Genomic DNA, 19,879 nt, shown 5'->3' on the forward strand with positions numbered 1-19,879 from the left:
TATCACCGACATACTTTGGATAGACGTCATGGTGATGAACCACACAACACTGTGGGGATTGAATCCTGTCTGGACACTCGCGAATCTTGCCTGACATGCCGCAATCGTTCATCCATGACGACCAAGATGAGAGCAATGCCTTTTATACACTCTAGAAATCCTGTTTTACTTTCACAAACGGCCGACTGTTGCAGTGATGATGCGCCCAATTGCTCCCCTGCGAGCTGTCTCTCGCCAGATACTTCAACCACGTATCTACTACCGGGCTGTATATAATAGAAGCTGCTTGTCTTCGTTACAGAGTTATCCTAGTCATTTCCCTTCATCTACGTGCAGGCCTTTTACCGCTACATCTCATCGATCTGTCTCCGAAGAAGTCAGAATGGAGGCCCAAAGAAGTAACCAGACTTTCAAGCTCGACAATCTCTTCAATGTCAAGGGAAAGGGTATGCGACGTTCGTTCTTCTCAATACCAATGACCAAAGGTACTAACCTGGACAGTGGCTTTAATCACCGGCGGAGGCTCCGGCATCGGTCTGATGGCCACTCAAGCCCTCGCTGTCAACGGCGCCAAAGTCTACATCACCGGACGCACAGGCGAGAAGCTGGACCGCGTCGTTGAGCTATACGGAAAGAACATCCCCGGCGAAATCATCCCCATCACAGCGGACATCACAGACAAAAAGTCAATCGAGAAGCTCGTGCAAGAGATCTCCTCGCGCGAAACGCATCTCTCTATCCTGATCAACAACGCCGGAATCTCCAGCCACTCGCAGACAGTGGAGCACGAAGAGCCCGCCGAGCTGCGGAAGAGCCTGTTCGACGACCCGGCCTCCAAGCCCGAGGAATGGGAGAGCGTGTTCCGGACAAACGTGACGCAGCTGTTCTTCACCACCACGGCGTTCCTGCCGCTGCTGGCCAAGGGGTCGGAGCAGGAGCATGGCTGGTCCAGCACGGTGATCAACATCTCGTCGATCTCGGGGATTGTCAAGGTCTCGCAGCATCATTTTGCGTATAATGCGTCCAAGGCGGCGGCGATTCATCTGTCCAAGATGCTGGCGCATGAGATTAGCTCGTCCAAGCTGAAGATCCGGGTGAATAATATCGCCCCGGGTGTGTTTCCCAGTGAGATGACGGCGGGGGAGAGCGATGAGAAGCAGAAGAGCTTTATCCCCAAGGAGAAGTACGAGCAGAAGGTGCCGGCGGGCCGGCCGGGCAAGGACGAGGATATGGCGAGTGCGGTGCTCTTCACGGCGACGAACCAGTATCTCAATGGGCAGACGATCGTGGTGGACGGGGGGTACGTGTTGGCTGCAGGTACTGTCTAATGACTGAAATGCAATGAATATGTAGCATAGCCATAATCTCGTTACAACACAGAATTTATCCTTATCAGTGTCTGGACCAGCCATGACTACCTATTAATCACAACCCCATATCTCCAGCCCGACAAACCCTCACCGCATACATCCACTCAGACCGGAGCACCTGCGACGCCGTGATGCGCCGCCTCGGATTCGGATCCAGCATCGCATACACCACATTGCGGCAGCGTTTCTATCGCTCAATTAGCGTCCGTTCTCCATCGCACTGCGGATTTCACAAAAGCCGGCACATACCTCTCCCAGCCCTTCAATAGGCGCATACCCTTCCTCCCCCTTCCGCCCAACAAGATACTCCCGGTACCGCCCATCCTCCTCCTCGCTCGCGATGCGCCACAGCAGCCGCCGACACCGCATTGCCATATAGACCAGCCCCGCAGCCCAGACATCGCCCGCCCGCGGGTCGAACCTCTGGACCTCGCACAGCTCCTCCGGCGCAATGTAGGGTATCGCCCCGAGGAGTTTCCGGGGTGGGGAGTATGAGGAGACCACCCCGCCCTCAGCCTCGGTTTCAGCCTCGGTATCGGAGTCGGAGGCATCACCACGGGGCAGACACACCGCGCTCCCGAAGTCAGCCAATTTCACCGCCCCGTAGACGGTGAGGAGGATATTCTCCGGTTTGAGATCGCGGTGTGCGATGCCGCGGTCGTGGAGGTAAGCGATTGCGCGCATGATCTGCTTGAGGAAGCAGTTGATGTCGGAGAGCGTGAGTGTGGCGCCAGCTGTCGCGATGAGGGTGCAGAGGTCGCCGGCGGCGCAGTACTCTGTTACCAGGCAGAGCTCGCCGCGGTCGTTAAGGAGGGAGTCGATGGTGCGGAGGATGTTGGGGTGGGAGAGGGAGGAGGAGAGGGATTGTTCGAAGCGGTGGTGGGTAATGATGGTTGGGCTGGAGGAGCGGCGGAAGACCTTGACGACGTGGAGTTGTTTGGGGGATGTACCTGTAGGACTGGCTGTGGGTTTGCGGGCGTATAGACGCACGGAGCTGAATGAGCCATAGTGAAGGATCTCGGTGCAGGTGCCGTACTTTTGGGCTAGGGAGGAGGGTGGTGGTGATGGTGATGCGGAGATGCTGGAGTAGACGGAGGAGGAAGACAGCAGTAGTGGTCGTTGTTCCGGACTGCAGGAGCTCTTGGGCGCCCAGCAGCGGATAAAGATGTCGGGGAGTTTCAACCCTTCGAAGACGTTGTAGGTCTCCCTGGGTTCTTGGGATACCAAGTCATGGTAGTGATGGTTGTCATGGCCATGGCTGGGGTTCAGCCTGGGTATGGGCGACATGACTGTTACTGAGTGTATAACATGGACCTCAACACATCGTGATACATCCGAGAAGCGTGTATTTATAACTCAAAAGACAAATAGCAGCGCCGTCCATCCATATGAGCGTGCTAGAGTCCAATCAAGGGATGAGGATAAAGGGGAGGAGAAGGCAGGAGTATATCCGTAATATCGACTGCTGTACAGCCGTCGTTCCACAGAAAATGCCTCAGATAGCTCAAAATGGCGGATCATATGCTCATAGTCCTGGTACTTGACGTGGCTTGGATACATACAGAGGCAGATCCATTGGCAGATGATGAACCGTTGAAATCGCTCATTCGCCCTTGTTTTGCCCGTCTGCAAGTCATGGTGATCTCCCACGATCTGTGCGACTTTCAAATATGAGTTGTTTGCTGCATGATGGTACTACTAGCTGTGCTCCTATCTTGCCTGTCATGTACCAGGTATAATAACAGCTTGATGCCCCATGAGCGTCTGGTCCGGAGCCAGCTATCTGCTCACCATTGACTTGACTGTCAATTGCAACGATCAAAGCTGTGCTTCGGTCCGGCCGTTTTCCATCTCTCTTCACAATTCGAAGACGAACTAGTGTCCCTCGTTAGCTGTCCCATCACAGGCAGCAACAAACCGAGCTCTATGGACAGGAGCTATCGACCGCGTCTCATTGTCTGCTCAACAGGCGGAGGCCGAAAAGGGTGGAACGAACCATGGTGGGGAACGGTTGCAATCAGCACATGGCTACTTTGGAGTCAGTCAGTCTGAAAATCTCACCGAAGTGGGAGGAATCTCTTACGTGCTGTTTCAATCTGCGATTTGCTCAAACAAAAGACTCATGACAGAAGACGTGGCGGGGGAGCTGGTTAGTGTTCCGCTGAGGCATTTTGCGGACGAAAGAGAATCGAGAGGACCACGGTTGCAAGCGACAGTTGCAATTCTCACTTCTTCTCACGGTATCGGTCTACTTGTTATCCTACTGTGGATCATGCACTAATCTCGTCTATTTAGAGAAAATTTCCGGTGTCAGTGTGGCGCTCCTGTTAGCGCACGTACTGAGCTTAATCAGAGCAGCCTTGAGATGATGGTGGCTTGCGGCTATCATGCTGAGGGATTAATCCTGGCCAGGAAAAACTCTTTTACTGATGGAGATCAGAGCAGTGGTTATCAAATTGCGATCCAAAATCTGTCGAGGCTATAGTATCTATTCACAGAAAGCACATGGAAGTGGTACATTTTCTGTGGAGGAGAAAATTCCCTCACTGATCCCTCTGACCATCAATCGCTCTCTCACTCTCTCACCGTGGCCGATTCCATCCCAATTCCAGTCTATTCTACGAGGAATCGGTTCGATCCGTCGACATGAATTGATGCTACTGACATTCTCAAGATCATTGACCTTGGACATCTCAGCTATGGTTCAATTACTCCGTACAGCAAAGGATACACGCGGAGCATACTCGGACAGTGCCATCTCTGCTCTCCATCCTCCCCCAAGCCCCCATCCTCTCTCTATGCCTTGTCCCTTTCCGTCTTGTCATCGTCCATCCTGTACACTGTCTCACTCATCCCGTACCGGACTTCTGATCTCATAATTTCTTTTTGCCTCCACAGGTCTATCCCTCAAGCAGGCAGTTTAGTGCATGTGGTGACCGAAATCCTTTGTCATGGCTCCCCCCAGTCGATCAAAATCTCGCATCGTAGAATCTGATATTACCCATTCGTGTCCTTTTATCCGTCCTAGGTTAGTAGATCTACTGGTTTTACGCATATAAGACAGCCATCATGCCTGCTCCATGGCCTCCTCCATCCTTTCACCTTCCTCTATTTTCCCGTCCCTCCCAGAGCCTCTGCCATAACTAGACAGCAGATCCGAGTGTTCAGTCTCATACGCACTTGAAATCGCTGCTCTTGACATGGCTCAATCTCCTGCTTCCTCCGAACCTTTGAAACGGGATATCGAATTGGGAGTTGATAACCCTAACGAGTCCCCTGATGATCGAACGGGTCGTACAACCCGCATCCAATTCGATGGTGCAGTACCACCAGAAGAGGGAAGTGGAGGAATCTACCACTCTCGACTCAGTCGGCATCGTTCTCTGAGCCGAGACACCATTCGGAGCTCTCACGATGCCTCCCAGAGCAACAAGGCCGCCGGGATACCGATCGAGTTCAGGACCCTCTCGTTTCAAATCTCCGAGTCCCAGAACGCTACAGAAGCGGCCATCAAAGCAAGGCAGGGCAAGGACAATAAGCCGGATCAAGATTATTTCGAAAGCTTGGACTATCACATCCTGCAGCCCGACAGACTCTTCCAGCAACTCAACGTGGATCCCCGGTCTGGTCTCAGCTCGTCTGCCGCCACCTCTCGACTGCAGCGGGATGGGAAAAATGTCATCGCTCATCATAGCGAGAACTACCTGAAGAAAATCTTTTTCTATGTCTTTGGCGGCTTCTGCTCGGTTCTGTGGATCGGTGTCATCATCTTCTTCATTTGTTGGAAACCCCTCAGCAACCCACCGTCCGTCCCGAATCTTGCCATGGCCATCCTCGTCCTCATCGTGATTTTCCTGCAAGCAAGCTTCTCTGCATTTCAAGACTGGTCAACGAAACATGTCATGAACTCGATCCTCAACCTGCTCCCATCTGAAGCCCTTGTTGTGCGAGACGGGAAGCAAATCCGCGTGCCGTCCACAGACCTTGTTGCCGGCGACATTGTCCATGTTTCCATTGGCAATAAAATCCCCGCGGACATGCGTCTCTTCCAGACATCTGGAGACGTCCGCTTCGACCGTTCCATTCTCACCGGAGAGTCGGACGAGATCGAAGGCGCCATCGACGTGACTGACGACAACTTCTTGGAAACCCGGAATATCGCTTTCATGGGCACAAGTGTCACCAACGGCAATGCGGTCGGTGTGGTGGTACTGACAGGTAGTCGGTCTGTCATGGGCCGCATCGCCAAAATGACCACTGGCGTCAAGGAGAAACCGACATTGATACAAAAGGAGATTACTCGTTTTGTGACCATCATTATCTGCCTCACCGTCACACTGGTTCTGATCATCCTCTTCACCTGGGTTGGTTGGTTGCGTGTGGATCACTACCAGTTCATGAACGTGGTCGCGATGCTGAACAACGTGATGGGCTGTGTCGTTGCGTTCATCCCTGAAGGTATGCCTGTTGGAGTGGCACTAACTCTGATGATGATAGCCAAGCGGATGAAGAAGAACAACATCTTGCCAAAGGGACTTGCAACAGTAGAGACCCTGGGCTGTGTCAACGTCATCTGCTCAGACAAGACGGGCACATTGACCCAGAACAAGATGTTTGTCAGGTCCCTCGGCCTGATCGATCAAGAGCTCAACGTAGAGAAGCTGCTTGGAGATCAGCGAGGCTCGACCGAGTGGCCCGAGGCGCTGAGCATCCTTCATCGGGGCTCGTTCCTGTGCAATGACGCCTCTTTTGATCCGGCGACAGTTGGACTGCCAGTGAATGACCGAGAGGTGACGGGCAATGCCACCGATGCCGCCGTCCTACGGTTCGCCGAGCTCGCCCAGCCCAACGGTCTTTCTCCGTATGCTCAGTACGAGAGAGTCCACCAGATTCCGTTCAACTCGAAGAATAAGTGGATGCTTACCATGCACAAGGATCCCCAGAGCAGCAGCAGCTATCTCACCTATGTCAAGGGCGCACCGGATGTTCTTCTGCCACGGTGCACATCGTACTACTCCGGCATTGATAGCAAAGTCAAACCCATGGACGAAAACGCCCGGCGGATGTTCTCAGACTTCCAAGCATCCCTGTCCAAGCGCGCAGAACGTGTCATTGTGCTCTGCCAACGGTACTACACCCCAAGTGCCGCAGTGGGATCAAACGACTTCAACGATGAAGTCCTGGCCCACGGTGTCCACGACCTGACGGTGATTGGCATCTTTGGCATCGTCGATCTGCCCCGACCCGAGACCGCGCGGACCATTGCGGCCTGCCGCCGTGCAGGCATCCGATTCTTCATGGTTACAGGCGATTTTGGCCTGACGGCGGCTGCCATTGCCCGGGACGTGGGCATCTTCACCGGTACCGCGGAGCCAGACACGGTCGATGACCTGCGGCCATTCACCAGCGACGACGAAAACGAGAAGCAATCTCTCCGCTCTCGACGCAGTCTCCTCATCGACGGCCCAAGCATTTCCTCCCTCAACGACGAGCAGTGGGACGCCGTCTGCCAATACGAAGAGATCGTCTTCGCCCGCACCTCGCCCGAACAAAAGTACCGCATCGTCGAGGAGTTCAAGGCGCGCGACAACGTAGTCGCGGTGACCGGCGACGGCGTTAACGACGCTCCCGCACTGCGCACTGCGGACGTCGGCATCGCCGTCGTCTCCGGCAGCGACGTCGCCATCGAGGCAGCCGACCTCGTCCTGCTCGACAAGTTCGACTCCATCGTCGACGCGATCCGCCTTGGCCGCCTCGTCTTCCAGAACCTGCAAAAGGTCATCGCCTACCTGCTCCCCGCAGGCAGCTGGTCCGAGATCTGGCCGGTGCTGATGAACGTCTTCTTCGGGGTCCCGCTGCCTCTCAGCTCCTTCCTCATGATCATCATCTGCGTCTTCACAGACCTCTTCCTCTCCCTCTCCCTCATCATGGAAAAGGAAGAATTCGACCTCCTCAGCCTCCCGCCCCGCAACCACAAGAAAGAACACCTCATCAACCTCAAGATCTACGCCCAATCCTACCTCTTCATCGGCGTCATGGAAACCATCATCGCCCACTCCATGTTCTTCCTGTACATGTACAAGAAAGCAGGCATCCCCTTCCACGCCCTCATCTTCGCCTTCGAGTCCTACTCCGACGGCTTCTACGGCTACTCCGCCGAGCAGCTCACCCACTTCAACAACGTCGGCCAGGGCGTCTACTTCGTCACCCTCGTCATGCTCCAATGGGGCAACATCCTTTCCGTCCGCAACAAGCGCCTCTCCATCCTCACCGCGGACCCGGTCCGCAAGCAGCGCCGCAACCCCTGGCTGCCCCTCGCCATGCTTGTCTCCCTCGTCATCGCCATTTTTGTTACCGAGGTCCCGGGCTTCCATACCCTGTTCGACACCGCCCCCGTCCCCATTGAGTTCTGGTTCATCCCGTTGCCCTTGGCCCTGGGCATTCTGTTCATGGATGAGTTGAGGAAGCTGCTTGTTCGCGCGTTTCCGAGAGGTATTATTTCGAAGATTTCGTGGTGATTAAACAGGACTTCAACGAATCTCTTTACATACCTCTTACGCTAGCCTGGTGCAGTCCAGAGATATGACGACCAATGACATTTATAGACTTTTTGTTGAGAAATCTAATGATCCAGCAAGGACTACTTTTCATAGAAGTAGTGTGTTATTAACGATGGACAACACATTCAAGAACACCAAGTGTAGAAAAAAGAGTTGCACGAGTAAAGCCTGTCATCACTGCGATGCATAGCCACACTAAAGTGCAACTACTCATTTGCCAACTGCAGCCACTGCTATCTAGCCAACTACTCTAAGACCTCAGAAGTAACACCAAGACACGGCCAACATGCTGGCCACAAGAAGGGAACTAAGATTAAGTTGTGGTTTGCCAGAACCACTGTGTGAATATATCCAACGAAGGAGAAGAAGAGAAGAAACACACAAAAAAGCTGTACAACGAATGATTGCTGATACATGAATTGACCTAGGTCAATCCCATCAACAGCTGCGCCTAATCCCGCACCTTACCCGCCTCTCGGACCTCGTTCATGAACCCATCTTCGTCCCCTGCGGTGGTGAGTATCCAGTAATCACCAGCCACGGCATTGACGGACTGAGAACCACCGAAACCAGTCACAGGGGCAGCCGGAGCGCTGTGACGCGCGGCGGGTTTGTTGCTCCCGGTGTGGTGAGGGCCCCATCCGAGAATGTCCTTCACAGCGGCACGACCCTGGTCGTCCGGCTGCGTAAATGCAAACAATTGCGGCTGCAAGCAACCGAGAATCGCGACCGCGGCGCGAATCAGAATACGATCTCCTTCAAACACCCAGCAGTCCCAGACGCGACTGACGCGCTCCAAATCTAGCCCATTCGTAAGGAGAGAGCGGAACATCGGTTCCCAGATTTCCTCGTCGCTGAGACGCAGAGTCTCGTAGAGATGAGTCGCCAGGCGAGGGAACTTGTAGCGGAGCGTCGCAGACACCAATGAATACGTACGACCGATGGCTCCGCGGTCCAGCGTGAGAAATGCGACAGGAAGAGGCCGGTTCAGTGCATTGGCCATGGCAAGGAAGGCGGAAGATGGCGATGGGAACTGAAGAACCAGAAGAGCGGCGATCGTCTGTACCACGGTTAGGAGAAATGAAACCAGATCAAGACTCTGGATGGGTCAGCTTACATGGAGACCACTGACGTATCCCACATCGCTTCGATACATCGAGTATGCCTCAAGCACATCGATCAAAGTATCGCGCAGTGGGCCGCCCACCTGGAAGAGTTTCAGGTCCGGAAACGCTTTCGACACGTCCGTCTCAATTGTATCGAACCATTCCTTCATCCGCTTATGACTTTCGCCCGCCTCACCGTGAAATTTGGAGCGAACGTCTTTGGCCCTTTGCAAGGCCTTCTTGTATGTTTCTTCCGATAGGGATAGTTCATTGCCGATGGCGCGCTGCCAGATCGCGCCCCGATGACGGGGCGGCACACCGCGCCACCACAATTCCCGCGTACGGGTTTCACCGATAGCGCGGTCCCAGTTGGGAAACACGTACTCATCCCATATACGCTTGAGAGCTTCCCGCGTATTATCCTTTTCGCATTTGGCCGAAGCGGCTTTGGCAGCTCTGCGCTTGTCTATAGGGTGTGAATAATGAAGACCGCTGAATGCCGAAAACGAAGAAATGGACTAACCTGCTTCGCGCGACATTGCCATCATTTTCTTGTATTCCTTCAGATGCCTCTTCTCTTCCTTCTGGTCCTTGGGGGGAAGCCAGCTAGGCCGCGTACGCGTAAGGACCTTTTCCTTCTCCTTGCTGATGGGCAACGGATCGATCATGATATTGGACTTTTGCACTGGAGGCAGTTCAATGGTGGCTTTGGAGTCGCGTTTCGATTCGGTGCTGGACCGTAGTGAGGAGATACCGTTCTGGAGGTTCTCTGCACGTTTGCGATCGCGTTCGTCGGCATGATATTCCAGAGCTTGAGTGATGATCTTCGCCTCCTCCGACAAATCTGACAACATTGTGTTGTACGAGTAAATGCGGGGATTGCGAGGCGAAATCTGTCCTCGCTCAGGACCAGCGGAGCTTGAGCGCACCATCCGTCGGCCCGACCGAGATCCCCTGGGGGATTTCGCAACCGTAGAAGACAAAACAGACATGTCCGAGACAGAATGCGACAACGGAAGCGGGAGCGGGCCTGGACTTCGGCCATCCGGACTGGTAGCTCGGGACGGAGCGCGATCCTGCACCGGCCGCGGAGAAATAGGGACGTTCCACAAGCTCGTATCATCTGGCAGCTCCTCATCGGAGTCATGGTATTCCTCCTCCAGCTCTCTAAGGGATTTGCGGCTTCGCTGCCACGAACTCTTGTGATTGAGCGGGGGTCGGCCGCTGACGGGCGAAACAGCCAAGGTCTGAGCGGAGGGAGATGAACCCAGATTAGAGGCCATTCGGAGCGGGGAATTGGATCTTGAACGATGGGATGTGGAAGATTGGATCGGTAGCGTATGAGTACTGCTCGCACTTCGCTGATTGCCCGACCTAAGCTTGGAGCTGCTGTGCTTCGGTTTCGTCAACGCCCCATTGACATGGCCCTTGAGCGATGGATACGGAGTCCTGGTGGGTTTGACCGTCGACGTCAAGTCGCGAGTCGTAGTTGCCGGAGTTTTGGGGTGCAACCTGGCCGTCGACGAGCGAACCAGGACCCCCGACTTTCCATAAGCAGTAGTAACACCATCCATGTAGGGCAACTCCGGGTCATCCTCCAGACCGATTTCTTCGAAATTGGAAATGTCGGCGAGAATACCGTCGGGACCGGACAGCTGCGAAGAGGACCGGAAGGACGAAGATTTAGAGGACTTGGATCCCGATAGTTCGGGCGGGGAATTGGGTGTCGTGCAAATGGTCGTCATCTCATATACCGCATATACCGAATTGATCGAACTGATGTACGGGCGTAGCAAGAGCTAGGTCGGACGCAAGACGCAAGTCAAACCAAAGAAAGGAATTGCCGTAAATGAAAGTGGTAACCGGCCCAAACGAAGGGAAAAAAAAAATTTAAAATGAAGCTGATAAAAACGGACGGCCGCACAGGCTATCTTTATCCCCTGGTTCTGCAGTGACTCCTGAAACAAGCCCAGCCGACAATGATTCTAGAACGGCGGCAATATCCGGGGAACAAGGGCACCGTCAAGAGAAGGGGGAGCAATTCAACAAGGGGATTATTAATTGCTCACGATAGGGGTTGGTATTTAGGAGGAGGATCAGCTGAACGAGAGGTGAATAGTATTTCGATGAGAAGATAAGAAAAGAGGTATAACGAGGGATCGGAGAATTCAAGCGAAGGACGGAGACAGAGAAAAGAAAAGAGAAGGAAAAGAAAGGAAAAAAGTAAGAAAAATGAGGCAAACGAAGGATGCTAAGAGATGCTATGATACGATGATGATGATGATGATGATGATGAGAGATGGGATGGGGGAGGGGATAGACGAGACGGGAAATGAAGGAGATGCTCCTCTTAGGGGAGAAGCGGAAACAGTCTAGCCTCCTCCTTCCTTCGCAAGTCACATACCGCAAACAGGGTGCCTGAGTCCTGAGGCCGACGTTCCATTGACACTAGGAAATCTTGAATTCGGGTCTGGCCAATTGCAAACAGCAAGAAAAACTGGCAATAGCGGCCTAAATGGTTGATCCTTGACTTTTTCGGAAGACACTTTATTCATCCATTGCAGTGAATGGGCCAAACTAGTACGGAGAAGGTTAGAAAACGGCCAAAGTGGCCTACAGAGTGAGTATCCTCCGTACCTGTCCCACGTTTCAACTTTCATTATTATCAACACACCAGTAAAGTACTAAGTGATACCTTATACACACGCACTTAAGTCAATTCCCCATAGTAGAAGATAATGCCATCATCAAGGCCACCAAGCTTAAAGATTCTGTCTCCGTAGAATGCAAGTTGGATAAACGAGTCTCCTGGCACTGCTTGTTGACATTTTACTCTTCTCAGCGACCACAACATACCACTCACGAGTACCTGGAAGTACTTGATTTGCCTCCCCCTTTAGCTGATTGCCTTGACCCAGTCATGTCCCATCATTTGCATCCCACTTCAGGTTTTCCGTGGTATGTGAGCTTGGAACGAACCATGGAGTAGTTCGCCAGAGAACCAAGGCACTGTATATCCGCTATTTCCGCTGCTCATTTGTTGGCTGTTGCGCATCAACAAAAAGCAAAAATAAAGCCACAAGTACTCAGTACAGTGTAGATAGTCGCCCAACTACTACCGGGACAAAGTTACTTTGTTGTCCAAGTCTAATTGGCACTATTTCTTGATTTTTGCCCTTGTTTGCCGCGACGAATTATAATGAGCTCGATTACATCATTTTCCTCGAATTATGAAGTCCCCGACTTACCGCGGACGAGCAAGGGATCCCCAATAATGACCTGCAGAATCAAACCATGGTTAAATAGCCAGTTACTCAGAACCGCCAACTGGCAAAAACAGAGTTGCCATTTCGAACAACCTGAGCCAGCCGAGCTGCCTTTCCATCGGATTGCGGCCGCGCTGCTTTCCACACCTGCTCCAACCACCGCAGTACCTTTGCGTACTTGGTCTGTTTCCGGCCTAGGACAAACCGGAACGCTGCTGCGGCGAGGTATTGGACCTGTTGCTGCTGTACGAGGCACATATATGGCGAACAAGAATCCCTCGACTTGAGCTCCCGTCGGGCGCGCATCATGCGATGAGCGAGTTCGATCAGATCCTGGATGACTCGGATTACCACGTCTGGAGTGGGATGCGCCCGATGAGGCAGAGCCTTCATGTATCGGTACATCTTCATCGCCGAGGTCACCAGATTTGCGTACAGATTCCAGAGCACCACGTTGAGCGAGTTGTGCTTCGTATCTAGGTACATCGGATGCATCTGGAGCTTGAATGACGAAAGAACTTTTCTGTGAAGAGAACGACCGGGGGCTCGTGTGGACTCTACTGTGAGCGAGCTGGAGATTGTGGCAGCGGCCGAGTCTGTCCCCTCGAGGATACGGTCTTGGTCCCTGTATATCTCCAAAGTCCGGGTGTCGATCAGACTTCCACAGTAAGGGAACAAGTGACTGCCCTCAAGCCGAGGGATTTGTACCCCGTCTACCGCTGCTGAGAAATTGACAAGGCTCTTGGCCGGATTGATGGATATGCCGTACTTGGGTTGTCCCTTAAGCATCACCTGCAGAAAACGCATCGCCAAGTTCGAGTTGGTCGTGATAAGCAGAAAATCATCCACTAACCGGAGGAGAACGGCTTCACTGGGATCCAGAAAACCTAGAGATTCCCGCTCCATTTGAGCATAGAACAAGTTGCACAGAACACTAGATAGTATCGAGCCCTGAGGGATGCCGTTCCGCTGGCGGAAATACTTCCTCCCAACCTTCACCAAGTTGTAGCGAATGTGCTCATCAAGTAGGTCCAGTAGATAGTCGCCAGAATACTCCTTGTGAGCCGGCGTATCAACGAAGACGGTGTTTCTCCTGTGGCTGATGCCACCATCGGTAATGGCGTCAGTCAGATCCTGCGCTCTCGACACGGGCGCTGCTCTGCCAACGTATTTGCGTAGAGCCTTGCTCTGTTGGGACTCTTGTACCGGCCACATGCTGCTGAACTCGTCTGGCGGCCGAACTTCCACATGTTTCCCGATCTGGTAGCCTTCTTCGGAAAACAGGCTTTCAATCAGAGGAATAAGTTCCTCTTGAGGAATAGTGTCAAAGCAAGACTGAATGTCAAGCTTGACAAAATAAAGTGGTTGCCGCCGATCACTCGAGTGACTCTGAGATAGACGCTCCTTGAAGCTCTTGAGACGAGTGTGTATTTCGCCGACAAAAGACAGGGTAGAACCCAGACTCGCAGGGTTACGTGCCTTCTCATAGTTCAAGACATTGAATATCGGTGTGATGGTGGAGTTGATGCTCGGGCCCAGGAACGGAGCCTTGCCAGCCCATCCTGGCTGGAGCATTCGTCGTCGAAGGTTCAGAATCGGCCGGACGCCTGTTGTCTTTGGCAACAGCCGCAGAGAGCTATAGCCCAGGGACCTTCCACCCAACCTCCGCTCAGCATCAGCTCGTTTCATCTCTTCAAAAAGAGTCGCCTTGAAAGTTGCCAATGGCTGTAGAGTTAAGTGGCGCCACACGTCATGTCGAAAGTAGAATAGCTGGTTGCGGTAGATTTGTGATTCGGTGACATAGAAGTTGGAACGAATCAATGGTACCAAGATGGAATCGAATATGTAGTAGATGAACTCGTGGAGAAGCTCCGTCCGTTTGTGCAGGTCGGATAATGAAAGCTTCCTTCCCGGTAGGGACTCTTGATGCTCAAGCCATGGTATACTAGTGATCTAAATCATGTCAGCAGCCGTTTGAATCAACGTCAAGAGTAGACAAACCTTGATTCCTTTGCAAACCTCGTGAAGACTCAAACTCTCAAACCTTCGCATGCGGATGAATCTATCAACATGGCTAAATACGATCTCTTGGTTGCTTTTCTGATATTGGCCAATTCCATAAAACTGTGGGGGGATCAACTTTCGCAGTACTGCCCGGCAGAATGCCGATACAGACGAAGAAGGCGTCGCATAGTCCATCAGACTCTGTTTCGGTTCTGGGATTACGCACTTGGTAATTCCTTTTTCTGTATCGTGGATCGAATTCCTTGTCCGTAGGCTTTCTTTGGGGCCCATATCTCTGGCTGCATGTTGCTGAGCGCCTCGTGGTTGAGTTACCAGCTGGTCCGACGCCGTACAAGATCCTTTGCCCGTCGACCCTTCTTGAGAATTGGTATGACCGAGTTTCCAAGGCCCAACATCCTGAGCTATCAGCACATGCACCTGCTTCGCGGAAACATTGACATACCTCTATCGGACAGTAGTAGTCCAAGAGTTTCACGTATGGACAACGCCTGTTTCGATTCTGCAGCTGCTGCACCAATTCAACGGCCTTCCCGCGAAGCCGCTTCGGTATTTCGATAAGATCATTATGCTTTTCAAAATGATTCGTGAACCCGGGACCAATGCGTTGGCGGCGTTTGCGTTTCTGTTCGTCAATCTGCGCTATCTCGGTCTCTCTGGAGAAGTAATCTTTGAATGGCAAGACAGTTTCACGACTATCAGTGACAGAGGTGAAAACGTTATGCAGACCATATTGTCTAGGGAAGATATACTTCAGTATGTGCACCGTCTCAGACAATGAGTCCGATCGAGGGTAGCAATTCAGTACGTCTGAAGCTCGTTAGTTTCGGAAGTGAACAAGTATCTCTAGCACCTACGAAGACGTGTCAAGCCAAAATGGACGTCGCCTTTCGAGTTAAGCACCGGTTTCGCGTAGAGCATGCGCCGTCGAAAGAAGACAATACTGTTCGGCTTGTGTACAACCTCTTGGCGTACACTCTTTCTTTTTTTGAGGCCAGAACAAAATCCGCCAGTGCTGTTCGCTGTATGAATGGAAGCTCCGCTGAGATCAGAAACTTCCTGAGGCAGCTCTCTTTTGACGGGTTCCAGGCTCGACAGTGGAAGACCTGTTTGTCACGTCATCTCTGAGTGCTTCTCCCAAAGGTACGGCCGGCTGGCAGGACTCACCACTAATCTGGTAGTATATCCCTTTCCGATGGTCAATGGCTGTGAATATACCGCAATCGAGCAAGAGCCTCAGCATGATCTCTTCTCCGTTGCCTCCCAGGAGAGCAAGGACGTTCGTCCACGGCTCGTGTTTCAGCGTCTCCACGTTTCTATTGGGAAATCGCACTACGAGACCCGGGATACTGCTTGTTGGAGCTGCATGATTATCCGTCATCCGTTCTGGTGCACCCACCCGCTGATAACCGTGAGCCAGCAAGTGCTGAGGTCTGTGATACGAAAAGCCATTGCGATTGAAGAGTGAGGTTATGACAAAGTCAACGATCTGCGCTATGGTCAGCATCTACGGGCATGAAGAAGACAACCATGGTCGAGTGCTCCATGCGTGCTGAATGCCCCAAAGGCTATACCGACGTGGTTTGAAGAAATAACGCTGTCTCTCATAGCTTACCTCTGACTGTGGACAGGGTGGCCCAGTGTCCGTACTGGTGAGCTCCGACCTGCATTGAGACTGGGTTTGGGAGTAAGCGGCAAACTCTCGCCGTCGCTCCTGAGTCACTGCGGGCGAGGTTTCGTTCAACACTCCCACAAGTGTGGTATCGAGAACGCTGGCAAGATCTTGGACCTGCCGTTCTCCAGAGCTGTCATCCCCCTGGCTTTGAGTGAGCGGATCACTCCGTATCGACGCGATCCTCCTCCGGCGGGACTTGGACGTTACGGGGATCTGTTGTAGGAGGTACTGCCTCAGAGTCACAACTTGGCGGTAGTACAGGGAGATGACAGGATGGGAATGTCCATCTTTCTCCTTTCTGGCTGAAGCTCCGTGGTTTCTGGAACCACCGGAGGTGCTGATGATGCGCCTGGGGGCTGAGTTGTCGGCTGTACAGCCATCTTTGATGGGCCTTTTTCTTTTTTTACCCATAGCAGCTCTCAGATAGACAATTACAAGCCATCTACAGTGGTGAGTTAACTCCTCGGGAGACGCGACCGGAAACGCGTCAACGCGACTACAGAAAGACAATGCCTACGTCAGGTGATACAGCCGAACAGATCAGCTGAAGTACTTGATTAATCAATTCTTACGCAGAATGAAGATAAAGCGAAGATGAATGAGTTGCAATACTTTTTAGAGAGATACTTATCACGGCCGTTGTTCATACAGTTTTATACGGATTGATGCTTCCATCTGGGAGGAAATTAGCTTGGGGCTGTTTGGTATTTGATTTCGGAGTAAATTCCACTGAGGAGCCGGCCTTGCAGGCTCCGAGTTTGAGGGCAGACTATTCTTGCCCAACAATGTCTCAATAGATCAAGCATGCTTGAAGTTGGTTGCATCGCACCAGTCGCGCAATTAACCTAAGGTAGAGATGAATCACACAAAAGTCAAAACACCCTGGGGAGCGGATGCAGAATGCAACCTCCGGCGGCCCGACGGGAAGTTAGAAATACATCGTCTGCCTTGGATGTGTGGTTGTGATACCCCATAGCTTGTATATAAGTTAAATCCTTAGCTTTACGAATATTTGATACTTCATTTCATATGCCCCTGATAACAGCATCGCTGACCATGAAACTAAGATGACCACTTACGTATGTGTTAGTCAAGTGCAATACGGAGTAACCACAGTCGACGAGGTGAGATCATCGTTGTAACCAGTACCCTAGTGGCTCAGGCTGCAATCTCGCACAGACAAGGATGAAAAATCGAGCCAGATCCCTGGAACGATGGTGGTCTAGAAAAGTCGCAGACTCGCAACACTAACCGATTCTCGGATTAGGATGGTTGTAAATAATTGCGTCTCCACTCTCCATCCCTCTGGCCCTCATAATTTGCTACTGAAGATTTCGAGACGGCAATGAAACCCTGGTACGGACGACGGCCCCTGGACAGAGTGGAAATGATAGACCGTCCGTACCTGAATCCACAAATGTTGATCACGTCGGAGGCTTGAGGGACAAAACAAGCCACATTCTCAGCTGCAAGGGCATTGTTATTTAACTAATTCGTGTCGGGATAACAGGGCAATCGGTGTAATTAGGGAATGACACAAAGGAGGAAGGCAGCCAGATAAGGTAGTCATGTACATACAACGAAGCAAGCAAATGACCCTTGGGAATTGTCCAGTAAGGATGTTACACGACAATGGAATGGGACCTAGGTACCTAAGTAGGTAAGGTATCTATCCACTGTAGGTCTATCTGAATATTTCACAGGCCGTGGCAGCCTATGGAAAACACAAGGGCTTGGTTTGACAGTTGACAGTTGACATTTGACGGTTGACAGATGCAGATGCAGGCTATATCAATGTAGTGAAGTGAGCATGGAGATCAGAGGCACTGGCTCTCAGGCTTCTCAAGTAATCTGCGCAAGCTTCTGCTGGTGACCAGGTGCCGACTATTGATTCTACGGTCTAAGCGGCTCGTAGATCGCGAGGTGGTGCAATAATAAATATACTTACATAGCCAGCTGGATCACTAGGTCTCCCCAATAATAAGTAAAGGGAGTTTCTCACTCTGGGTCGGCCATCGTAATAATGCTAAGGTAAACATGACGAAACACTGGAGTCGCTCTGCGCTCAGTACATAGTTAGTACTCCAGCTACCAAGGGGTTCCTCTGTACTAAATATCCCAGAAGCTGGGACTATGCTATTTTGCTACTTTTTCTATGACGACCATCCCATCTTCCAAGGTCCTAGCCTGTAACTCTGGGTGGAAATCGACTCCGTCACAATTGGCCAGGAACAGAAAGAAAGGAGCAAAGTTCTTCCATCAAAGGATGCAGAGTTACAGGTTACGTACTCCGTGCCTAGCAGTCCCGCAAGCGAGATTTGTGGACCCTGTCGGGAAAACGGCTCTAAAATGATACATCCACAACGCACTGCAAATAAGTATAGTTACCTGTAGACGCGATGAGTCAGAATCTGCTCCTGATTCCTAAGTAGACAGAGCAGGAGACTTAGTATCAGAAGTATTTGACATTGCTCCATTACACGGAATGCTTCCAGTCCTTAGGCCTTACAACTGTCAGAGATGCGGATCATAATCTATCTAGCCTCAGTGTCAACATTCGTTACTCGTTAGTATCTCGATATGATCTAGTGGGATCGCCTAAGTTCAAGCAGTCCAACACTAACAAGGACGATCGATCAGGATCTGAGATGACTTCTCCTCAGTATCACAATCTAGCAATATCATAGTCTATCATATTAACTTGCATGCTCATAAATATTGTACTATGTAAGCTGCACATGTGAAATACATATAGTGTACCGTTGTGTCCATTTAAAAAATATCTACAGTGTATATTGATACCTGGACTATTTATTGGCAATAATGAACCAAGTTATCAACCCAGTGACCCCACTTTGTTTGCGCGATCGTTTTCTAGCTTTCTTGACTAGGTAGAAATAGTAATGCATTTTCTATTTTGTTTCCTTTCAAGGACCAAGGATCAAGGAGACGCGGACCACTCTTTTTAAACAAAATCTGAGGAACTAGACCGTTTCCTCAGGATGACAACCAACGAAAGAAACTGAAACTGTCGGGATTCATATTCCAACAATAATAAGTAGAGGAATCCTCAAGAAATTTAGCACAAAGAAGTGACCCATTACTCTTGCTCAATAATAACATCTCTGCGCCCCGAGAACTTGTTTCGGATCCCCAATCAGCATCAGCAGTCCAGCACGCAACACTAAACACAGATTCGATCTGTAGGTAAGTGAGGCGCTTTACAGACCACTATTTAAGTCTTTGCTCCATATTGCTCAAAGCCCCAGCAAATCCCATGCAGTTATTGGCTCCCTTCTCGTCTCAGCATTTTCCATCTAGATAAAGACGACTTGATATAGAATCTACAGTCTTGCTTTCATGGTTGATCGATCGCTGTTTTCCAACAAACTGATAGGATCGACTTGAAGAGTTTGACTTATTAGACACTATCGTCATTATAGTCTGTTGAGACTATCTGCATTGCTTATCGCTGTCTTCTTGTCCTACACCCAGCTTCCCTGTCGATTCGGTCCTTTTGTTTCTATTATTATTACTACCACCTTCTCCTACTACTCCATTATTATTATTATTATTATCATTATTTATTTTCGCGCTGCCACTTGGATCTCAACAACCCCTCTCGGCCCGCCTGTGACCACCACTCTTTCTTCCCTGTTCGTCTAGACGCCGTGCAAACAGCCCCCCAGCTCCGCATCTGACTTATCGGCAATAGTCCTGCTTGCTCGTCTTTTCATCCTAACCGCAGCCTGGTCTTCCTTCGCTCATCATCGAACCTGCAGTTCCCTTCCGCTTTCTTCGCCTTCGTTAACCGTCATTCGTTTTCTGCTCTCTCCCGACTCCTACCCATCGCTCCCATTTGAACAGTCATCCTCTTGTT

At 51.4% G+C, this 19,879-nt stretch overlaps 5 protein-coding genes across 5 annotated transcripts, besides 5 other annotated features; 2 read left to right on the plus strand and 3 right to left on the minus strand.

The window, feature by feature from the left end:
* Positions 1 to 382: 382 nt before the first annotated feature.
* On the plus strand, positions 383 to 1,328 carry NFIA_025510 (SDR family NAD(P)-dependent oxidoreductase; the record flags this gene model as incomplete). The annotated part of the gene is made up of 2 exons (XM_001261374.1): positions 383 to 446; positions 502 to 1,328. 2 exons carry the CDS (start codon positions 383 to 385, stop codon positions 1,326 to 1,328), a joined length of 891 nt encoding a protein of 296 aa, XP_001261375.1.
* Positions 1,329 to 1,425: 97 nt separating this feature from the next.
* On the minus strand, positions 1,426 to 2,657 carry NFIA_025520 (serine/threonine-protein kinase; the record flags this gene model as incomplete). The annotated part of the gene is made up of 2 exons (XM_001261375.1): positions 1,426 to 1,557; positions 1,620 to 2,657. 2 exons carry the CDS (start codon positions 2,655 to 2,657, stop codon positions 1,426 to 1,428), a joined length of 1,170 nt encoding a protein of 389 aa, XP_001261376.1.
* Positions 2,658 to 4,570: 1,913 nt separating this feature from the next.
* Positions 4,571 to 7,888, plus strand: NFIA_025530 (cation-translocating P-type ATPase; the record flags this gene model as incomplete). The annotated part of the gene is made up of 1 exon (XM_001261376.1): positions 4,571 to 7,888. The coding sequence occupies one exon, from the start codon at positions 4,571 to 4,573 to the stop codon at positions 7,886 to 7,888; it is 3,318 nt and encodes a 1,105-aa protein (XP_001261377.1).
* Positions 7,889 to 8,381: 493 nt separating this feature from the next.
* Positions 8,382 to 10,781, minus strand: NFIA_025540 (putative TBC domain protein; the record flags this gene model as incomplete). The annotated part of the gene is made up of 3 exons (XM_001261377.1): positions 8,382 to 8,990; positions 9,048 to 9,502; positions 9,560 to 10,781. The coding sequence occupies 3 exons, from the start codon at positions 10,779 to 10,781 to the stop codon at positions 8,382 to 8,384; spliced, it is 2,286 nt and encodes a 761-aa protein (XP_001261378.1).
* Positions 10,782 to 11,225: 444 nt separating this feature from the next.
* Positions 11,226 to 11,268: a microsatellite.
* Positions 11,269 to 11,299: 31 nt separating this feature from the next.
* Positions 11,300 to 11,332: a microsatellite.
* Positions 11,307 to 11,331: a microsatellite.
* A 1,018-nt stretch (positions 11,333 to 12,350) lies between the features above and the next one.
* On the minus strand, positions 12,351 to 16,410 carry NFIA_025550 (telomerase reverse transcriptase; the record flags this gene model as incomplete). The annotated part of the gene is made up of 6 exons (XM_001261378.1): positions 12,351 to 14,255; positions 14,304 to 14,723; positions 14,770 to 15,134; positions 15,182 to 15,430; positions 15,492 to 15,813; positions 15,940 to 16,410. 6 exons carry the CDS (start codon positions 16,408 to 16,410, stop codon positions 12,351 to 12,353), a joined length of 3,732 nt encoding a protein of 1,243 aa, XP_001261379.1.
* Positions 16,411 to 17,737: 1,327 nt separating this feature from the next.
* Positions 17,738 to 17,771: a microsatellite.
* Positions 17,772 to 19,557: 1,786 nt separating this feature from the next.
* Positions 19,558 to 19,584: a microsatellite.
* Positions 19,585 to 19,879: the final 295 nt, after the last annotated feature.

The sequence above is a fragment of the Aspergillus fischeri genome, genomic scaffold, assembly GCF_000149645.3.
Source record: "Aspergillus fischeri NRRL 181 1099437636263 genomic scaffold, whole genome shotgun sequence".
In the NCBI taxonomy this organism is placed as follows: Eukaryota; Fungi; Ascomycota; class Eurotiomycetes; order Eurotiales; family Aspergillaceae; genus Aspergillus; species Aspergillus fischeri.